The 9,418-nt window shown below is 38.3% G+C and overlaps 1 protein-coding gene across 1 annotated transcript; it reads left to right on the top strand.

Annotated features, from left to right (window-relative positions):
• Window positions 1–937: 937 nt before the first annotated feature.
• abracl (ABRA C-terminal like) lies at window positions 938–7,607 on the top strand. Its single transcript, XM_030721589.1, has 3 exons — window positions 938–1,040; window positions 2,773–2,838; window positions 5,232–7,607. The coding sequence occupies exons 2-3, from the start codon at window positions 2,778–2,780 to the stop codon at window positions 5,414–5,416; spliced, it is 246 nt and encodes an 81-aa protein (XP_030577449.1). The 5' UTR covers window positions 938–1,040; window positions 2,773–2,777; the 3' UTR covers window positions 5,417–7,607.
• The last annotated feature ends 1,811 nt before the right edge of the window (window positions 7,608–9,418 follow it).

The following is a 9,418-nucleotide window of genomic DNA, read 5'->3' as shown; positions in this document are numbered from 1 at the left end:
CCTTCTCATGTTGAAGACTTTCTAAACATAATGATGCTGGAGTCGCTGTTTTATTACTTGCAGTGGATGAGAGGTGTAGGGACGGGGTCGAGAGGAGGAGAGTGCAAAAATATGCAGAAAAAAGAACATGTGCGCATTTATTTTATTTTATTCTATTTATTTTTTGCCTGTTCTTCATGCTGCACTCCATGCGTTGATTTTTGGAGTCAGCACGTTATTCTAACGACCTAACATGTATGTTGCAGTGGGATTTTCTCGCACTGAGCACCTGTTTAACCGACTGTGTGAGCCCTTCTTGGAAATGCACAAAAAAAAAAAAGAAAAAAGCTTGGAAAGGTAGAAACGCAGGACAGCACATGATCTCCTGCCTCTTCAATGCCTTATATGGATCACAGCCCGTCAAACTCTCGCACTTTGTCACGGTGAAGTCAGATGCGCGCTTGCGTTGCCTTCACTTGTTGTAGGAAATTTGTCCCAAATAATAAAAGTAAGCCAGTAAACGAAAACAGTTTTGACACTATACCGTTACCAGTAGGCACTTGTTACTTAATCACGGGAATGTCTGAAATATGCGACTTGTTGCAAATACCTGGTGTATGTAGGATGAAAGCTTTAGTGCTGCACAGTTTTGGGGGAACATAACAGACCTTGTAAACTGCAATTTGTGGGAAACAACATACATCACAAATCTTTTCCAGCACTGTCTGCACACAAGAAGTGTCTTCAAGGTAGGTTGCTCTTGAACTACAGTGATAGGAAGCTAATAGTTACTCCACTTTTTCAATCTTCAATGCAACTAACACTAGCATGTATTTTATATAATATCTATCATTATTATTATTATTATTAGTAGTAGTAGTAGTAGTAATAGTAGTTGTATTCGTTTAACATTTTTCCATGTAAGACAGCGATCCATTGCTCCATTTCAAAAGGGGATTTTTCGAGCACACCCTGAACGCAACGACGTTTTCCACCGGTGCCGATTCATCGTAAAGTCGTCCATCACCTCATTACAAGCAAAAAGAAGCACAAGTAATCAGGTAGATTTCATTTCTCTGTGTCGGTGTCATGTTTGCTTGTGTTACATCGTTTTCCACCATTTATTCCACCCGTTTATTGGTCTGAACAACTCCGCGCTCCCGTCTCAGCGGAGCATTTGTCGGAGATTAGAAGCTAATCATGCCGGCGAGCTCATATTTACCTGTTAAAGGAGTCTTTTCTTTTGCGCCTGAAGTCACGTAAAACATGCCTGAGCTGTGGATATTATTGAGTACTTAAGAATAACTGCACATCTCTGAAAGTAATTCATTATAAGTAGCATTTGTTCGCAGATTTGGCTAGCCGTGAGCGCTAATCCTTACTTCCGCATTGATGATAGTCCGCCCTGCTCATGTTGGAGCTTGTTGCAGTGCTGCAGTCAGTCCTTCTTTTAAACGTTATGCTCATACTGAGTACTTCTATGTGCCTTTTATATATTTAAATTGCATTTTTTATTAATTTACTGGATATTAGACGTGTTTTCTTTTTAAGGACAGAATCCCAGCTCCCCGATCACTTTTCGCAAATGTAACAAAACTGAAAAAACGCCTTTCTGATAAGCCCATTTCATGATTAGATTAAATGTTCAGATTTTATATGAATTATGAACTATCGTTTGGAAAATTCGGCGCACATTTGATGACCAGATGGAGCTCTTCAACTAACTTAAATCACTGCAATCGCAATTATCACTGCCATTGTTTGTCCAATGTTAGAAAAGTTGACATTTCTTTTTAAATAATCGATGGATAATCAGTTCAATTCAGGTTTATCACTCAGTAAATCAATCAGATTTTACTCGGATCGCACCTTTCTGCAGGTATGTTTACGGATGATTAGAAGACAGAGGTACACAGAAAAAACAAGTAATATATGCTATTAAAACAATAAAATTACATTTAAATTACCCTATAAGTACAATAGAAGTGCATCAATAAAGTAAGGTCAATCAGCAGATAAATTAGCTAATAATATTACATAAAATAATGGTGGATAAAATGCACTGAAACACAGAAACATCATAAATAGAATTAAATGTGCAATCTATAAGTGCTAATCAGTGATTTAATAATGCAAACTAGATTTTAAAAAATGACTTAAAAAGCCAAATATTAAAATTAAATCTACAGATTAGATAAAATGAAAAAAATAACTAGAAATAAACTGTCTGTCAAACAAACACTTCAGCTGCTCTCTTTCTCTCCAGCAGACTCTTCCTGCAGGCTCAGGGTGCAAAAGCTAAAAAGCTGCCTCCTCAGATGTTCATGCCGATGGACCTTAGGGTCCTTACTGCTTCATATGCTACGAGCATGTGAGACATAAATACTTGAGTAAGAAGACCGTGCTTTTAAAAACAAGTAAATAGACTTTAAAATCGATACGGAAGCTGACAGGCAGCCAGGTTTTATGTAGTCCGACCAAGCACTCTGGCAGCAAACTCATAAATCAAATGTAATGGTTTAAAAACATTTTTAGGTAGATCAGAGAGCAGAGCATTGCAGTAGTCGAGCCTGCTATTTTCTCATGAGGCACATACCGAGGTGGGTGTTTGGCCTTAGTGAAAAGAAAAGACACACACTGATTTTTAAATAGACATGTTGGATTAGAATAGGGTGATACAGGTTTAATCGCTCCAGTTTCATGTCCTGTGCACTTAAAACAATGAAGACATATTTACAGCTAACACAGCTCTTTGCATTGACGTTTGTCTCTTGATTTTGTTTCACCTTCCAGCAACAATGAATGTCTCACATGAAATTGATTTGCTGGTTGAGGAGATCCAACGACTCGGCAGTAAAAGTAAGTCAAAGCTGTCATTATATATATTGCAGAATGACACATTTGACCTACCTTGATTTATCATTCCATCAGTTTTAATAAACATGCATGCATGCATCCAGTGTTTATTAGTGGCTCTAGCAGACCACTTCTAAAGCTGGACGTATGAATAAACCGCACCAATTATGCCATTCGTAACAGGGGTGTGTCAAGGTTTTTTGTTTTGTTTTTGTTTTTTTAAATGGGGTGGCACTGACTTGTTTATGGAGGGTGGTCTCCATAAACAATGTAGTGGAAGGTAGTGGAACAAACCACTGTCGGGTTAGAGAGTGTGTCCATTAGTTTGATTTACAAGTACAGCTGCAGTCAGAAGTTTACATGCATCATCATAGGCATGAATGTTATGGTAATTTTGGGCTTTTAATGTTTTTTTTTTTTTAAATGTTCTTTTTCCACGGTGGAGTGATTGTACAGCACTTAAAAAAAAAAAAACAAGAATTGGGAGTACAAGTTTGAATTTATTTAGGATTTTCTTTAGTCCTTACTGGGTTAAAAGTGTCCAGACTGGCTAAAATATAAATACTTACTCACTTAAATCTTTTAATAAGTGGTGCTGAAGGTTCTACAATGTCTTTAGACTCAACGAGGCGAAGGCTTGTCAGTTTCTCATTAGTGATCATAATTGACTACAACTGGTAAAGAATCACTGGATTGACCAATACTCAGAACAATGGGAAAGTCCAAGGAACTCAGAGACAGTCTAGGAAGGAGAATTGTAGAAACGAGTTGGGAAGGTCTCTTGGAGCCATTTCTAAATAACTGCAGATTCCAGGATTATCACTTCAAACAAATGTATGGAAATAGATGTTATTCGGATGTGTCAGCAGTTTGCCAAGGTCTGGAAGAAGAAGACCCAAACTCAGTGATCCCAGACACACACCAAAACTGGTTTTGGAATGGATAAAGCAGGCTAATATTAACCTTTTGGAAACCCCTGACCTCAACCCTATTGATAATTTGTGGACTATGCTTAAAAGTCAGGGCTGTACCAGGAAACCAACCAACCAACCAACTCTACCAATTCTGCCAAGAATGGTTAAATATCCAGCTGGAATTATGCCCAAAGCTTGTTGATGGCTACCAAAAGCATCTGGGTGAAGTGTAACTTGCTAAGGGACATTTGATCAGATATTAGTGGGTGTTGTTACACCCCTCTGCAGTCCCTACACTCCTTGTTGTGGCAGTGGAAAAGTCTTCAGAGGCTAAAGACATGCCTTTGGTTGACTTTGGGGAGACACCATTTCTTGCCTTTATAATCAATGGGTTGTAACAGTTTTAGCTGATATTATAAATTTGGAATAAAACCCATGTTTCTTAAAACTCTGGTATCTGTCTCCACATTATGTTGCAACTTTGGGGCCGGGTTGTAACAGGGTGTATGCATGTATTTTGGCCTGTATGTGTACTTTTGACCCTGTGTGGATTAGAGAAAATCCAAAATCAATTCAAACTTGGGCACCCAGTTCTTGTTGGGGTTTTTTTTGTTTGTTTGTTTGTTTTTTTAAAGTCATGCATGCTGTACAATTATTCAGAAAAATACCAGTTCAAAAAAAAATACTTAAAAGCCCAAAAATACCATGACATTCATGCCCATGATGAGTGTATGTAAACTTCTAAACCACAACTGTATGCCTTGATGAGAACATAAATCCCTGTTTTCTTTTCCCAGAAAAGAACTTTCTGGACTTTCTTGTAATTTCCACCCACGGTTGCATTCATATGACAACACAGTGCCACCTCAGGCCCCAACTTTAGCCCTGCCCCTGATTCACAATGCCTTGATTGTGGCCCATTTATGGTTGCCGCATTGGTTGCTTTGCGTGCCAACAGTTACAGCGAGTATAGTTCATTTGCAATCTTCTCCAGCACTGTTGCAGAAATCTCCCTCCCGTGAGTTCTGTGCCATCTGGGAGTCTTCGTCATATAAATCCCTTTACAGGTGAACGTGCTCACACAGTCTTGCCTCAAACTTACAGTTCGAGCATAAATGGCGCCTTAGGAAGACGAACAGACAGAGAGACACCACAGCCGGGAAGCCATTCCTCTTACACTTCTTCAAAGTCTGTCACCTGGGGCACATGCATAGCTGGTACATTGTAATCAATAAATAAGGAGGCATGGCAGGGACCCTCACATTCACAATCTCATGACATAATTTACATCCCTCAGACCCTAGTGGACTCATGGGTGCAGAAAGCATAATCAAGGCTTTCGCTTTAACTGTGTCATACACAGTTTAACTGATTTAGTATGATATTGAAATTGAACTGAGATTGAAATCCATACAGCAGTTGTTTAATTATCTGCCCAAAGCTGTAATAATCATTTAAAGCCGCACTTATCTCTTATTTCAGATGCTGATGGTAAATTTAGCGTAAAGTTTGGGGTCTTGTTCAGTGACGACCGTTGCGCCAACATCTTCGAGGCATTGGTGGGCACCCTGAAGGCCGCCAAGAAGAAGAAGGTGGTCGACTTCCAGGGGGAGCTGCTTCTGCAGGGTGTTCACGACAACGTTGACGTTATCCTGCTGCAGGAATGAGAACCCGGTGTTTGGATAGACCGGCCTTCAAGCAGCTGTGGGTCTTTGCTTCATAAGGCTTAGTATTTGAACTGAATTGCAATAACCAATCAGATTTGACTCCCAGACACAGCTGGCATGTCTGCATAGGATTTTTTTTTTTTTTTTTTTTGCTTTCGGTGTGCCAAATTTGATAGTTTATGGTTTTCAGAGGCTAAACTTTAGCGATATTGAACACAAATCAGGAATATAATACTTTGTGCAAATGCATTCATTTGCCTCCCTCTATACTTTCAGTGTCATGAAACTAAATGACACAAAGGATAGCATGCTCAGTAGATTTAGCAGCTTTAGCAAACTTCTGTACACTTTTTTGTTTGTGATGGCTGCACTAGGCTAATTCTCCTTTTGGTAGTGGGAGCTACGACTTCATTACCTGGTGAGTGTAGCTGTAAGACAAAGGGTAGTGTGTGTGCTCTGCAACTGTGTCACCAAATGGCCGTATCATTAATTGTTTACACGACACATGTCTACTACCTCTTATTTGACCAGGGCTTTTGGAAATTCAGCAACTCCTTGATAGAAACTATTACTAAATGAAAGCTCAAGTGCATTTCAAAAGAATACTTTTTTTGTACTTGCTTGAATGTGCTGAAGTCGTTTTTATTCCATCTTTTTGTACATAGTTATAATGAAATTTCTCTGCTAAACAAACTCCAAAAATTGCCTTTTGTAGAAATGGCTTAGCAAACGGTGAATGTATTTCTTGTGCAGTTTTTATTGGTGTATAATTACAGGGTGCCAAATGCTAAAGGTGAATCTCAGGACCAAAACAACACAACCAAAATGTGTTTAACTATCATGCTGTGGCTTAAATTAGAGACACAAGATGTGCATTTACAGTTTTGTCAGTTTCTTTAATTTTAGCACTCTGTTTTGTACTGTAGGTCAAACAAAACTTGCGGATCAAGCATGACCGCTCCTATATCAAAACTCATCACTTGGAGGTGATTTATTCCACTTGTTTTATGCCTTTTTGTTATCAGTTTTGCTGAAATATCAACAGCCATTCTTGGCTTGTATGGAGGCCCAAAGCAGTCAAAATTATTTAAAAAGGAAAAGAGAAATTGTGAATCTGGTCATTATTTGAATAAATATTAATAACCATTAATTTCGTAATGCTTCAAAACTAACTTCCTTGCACTAAGCAGAGTTTTTTTTTTTCCTGACTGAAAATGCAGGAAAATATTATTCGGACTATTCTTGTTTTATGACCACTCTGTCCTGTAGGTTTTGATTGACAAAGACATGGCCATGAAAAATTACATTCACAAGTCATTACAGATAAATTCCTTTGTTAATACTAAATAAAGAGCAGGGTGAGTCAATGTTTTATATTCATGAGCTGAATTTCAAAGATTAAGGGCTGATTTCCACAATTTCTCTGTTTACTCATGTAACATGAATTTGTCATTTCATTAAAATTTTGAGCATTTTGGGCCTCCATACTTTAGGAAAAACTTGTAGCTATTTGAACGTGAACACAGGGACTATGTATTAACCTTTTTGCTCAGTGTAACGTCCCCCAATTGACACCTAGTTATTAAAATCATACCCATTTTTTTTTTTTTTTTTTTTTTTTTTTTTTAAGTTTTTAAATTAGGCCTTGGTCATGTTATCATTTGCACATTATTTGTTTCCCTTGGTCATGAGAAACATGTTATGAGCCTTGTGAAATGACGCCTGGTCTGCGAGTTTTGTAAGACCCATGTCACATTAACTGCTGTTGTGTCAACTTTGCTTAATCTTTTACATTCAGGTGCTGCTTAAGCTTGACTTGAAATGTGCTCCCCCCCCCCCCCAGTATCTGTGGCACAAATGAATCCAACTTGATTATGAATGAAACTGATCTGTAACCTGATTACAGAAACGTGCCGCTTGCCGTCCTGCTGGTGCTCTGGCGCGAGTTTCAGCTCACTCTCTAAGCACAAATGCAAATTTGGCAGGCGACAGAAAGTAATGATCAGTGCTGAGCCAATACCTTGAGTCATTTCTGTGAACAAATGGGATACCTGCGTGATGCGTTCCAAGTGTGTCATTACTGTGCTTTGTATTGGCAATAACACATTCCTAGAAGAGGTTTCTGTTACTGTGGAATTCAGTCCAAGGAATAAAATCTCTACACGTGAAGCTTGAACCTGCTTTGCTGTATGTGTTCTTGTGTGTTTTGACTCTAGATCTTAAAACTGGGGAAGATGCTCATCTAAGCGCTCGACTGCACTGTAATAAAAGATTGTGTAACGGTTTACATTTTATGGGCCACTGTGGCATGGCGAGAGAAGATTGTGGTAATGGCAACATTATTAACACCATTATTAAAGCATTTGTTACTTGGGGTGTTGGCTGTAAGCTGAATTATAGTGTGGCTGCTGCTACTTTGTAAATCATCCTTAGTCAGGTTTTATGAGCTTCATGTAGTACCCTACAAGCAAGAAATCTTGAAATTGTCTGATTTATGAATGGAGTCTGGTTCCCCCTAGTGACATTCTCTCCATTTTAATCAATCTTTTCATTGATCCTGGTTGTAAATTATCTGCTTTAATAATTACTTTGGTATACAGATGCGTTGATTTACACATTTGCTGCACCCTTGAATGCTGTTTTGCTGTGAAGCTCCACATCAGTATTTATGAAACATTATAAAATATTTACGATTCCAACTCCTAAATGAGGCAGTGATGCTTCCCTACAGGTATGTGGTGCTGATTGCTTCCTGTCTCTTCTGCTCTTCAGTTTATTGTAAACTGAGCCTGCTGCTTCGTTCAGGCACCGTGGGAATATCTGGCACCGCAGTGCCAGCATTTAAATAGTTAACCAAAGGCAGTGTAATGTAATGTGTTTTTATTCTGTGTGTGTGTGTGTGTGTGTGTGTGTGTGTGTGTGTGTGTGTGTGTGTGTGTGTGTGTGTGTGTGTTTTTTTTAATGATCACCCCTTACGCATGTCCATGGAGATTGTATAATTACAATATTTACAATACTGTTAACAGCAATAGTTACTATTGCTGTGAATATTTCAATAGCACCTTGAAGGATTAACTTTCCAATAATCTTGAGTTGATATGTTTAAACTTTTTTTTTCCTAGATGAAGCACTATGTAGAGAAACTTTGAGGATGAGTGATTGAACTGTATCATTGTAATGCTGTAGGATGGCCTATCAAATTATGAAATGAGTAATAACAAGGGTATTTTTGTTTCAATCCTTTATTTCATTATTTAAAATAAAATATTGACACCATATTTTGGGGTTAGAGCAGGTCAACTACAAATCAGAAGGTCGCTGACTTGATCCCTTGCTCTTCCAGCCTACATGTTGAAGTATCCTTGGTTAAGCTACTGAATCCCGACTGTGAAAGCAGGGCCTCATGATCCTTCTGACTTTTTGGGTTTTAAGCAGGAGGTATCCGAAAAGTTACCACAGGGATAACTCGCTTTTGGCAGCCAAGCGTTCAAACCGAAAAGCGGCACTTCCATCGGGGTGTGAGTGTGTGAGCATTGGGTTAAAAAAGTGCTTAGGCATAGAAAAAAGCACTTGGGCAAATGGGTAAATTAGGCTTGTAGTAGGAAAGCACTTTGAGCCCTCAAATTGAGTAGAAAACCACTATATAAGTACCAGTCCATTTACAAGTTACCATTTCACAAATACACCAAATCTACACTAGAGTGCTTAAATTACTGGAAGTATATTGTATAAGAATTGGTGTGTGTGTGTGTGTGTGTGTGTGTGTTTGTATTATTAGACTGACACTTCAATGAATTATTGAATATGGAACATTTTACTGTTGCAGCTGATTTACATGGAGCTAATGTGAGCTGTTTGTTTTTTGTTTTTTTCAGGACTGCCGTTTGATATCTATTATTTTTTTTACTATCTGCTCAAACAACTGAATTAATACAATGGGACAAAAATCACATTTATAACAAAACATTACACTTCCAAAACATACTGTATATTCATAATGAA

The sequence above is a fragment of the Archocentrus centrarchus genome, chromosome 24, assembly GCF_007364275.1.
Source record: "Archocentrus centrarchus isolate MPI-CPG fArcCen1 chromosome 24, fArcCen1, whole genome shotgun sequence".
Lineage (NCBI taxonomy): Eukaryota > Metazoa > Chordata > Actinopteri > Cichliformes > Cichlidae > Archocentrus > Archocentrus centrarchus.
The sequence above is the reverse complement of the archived record's forward strand: the minus strand, read 5'-3'. Positions and strand labels throughout refer to the sequence as shown.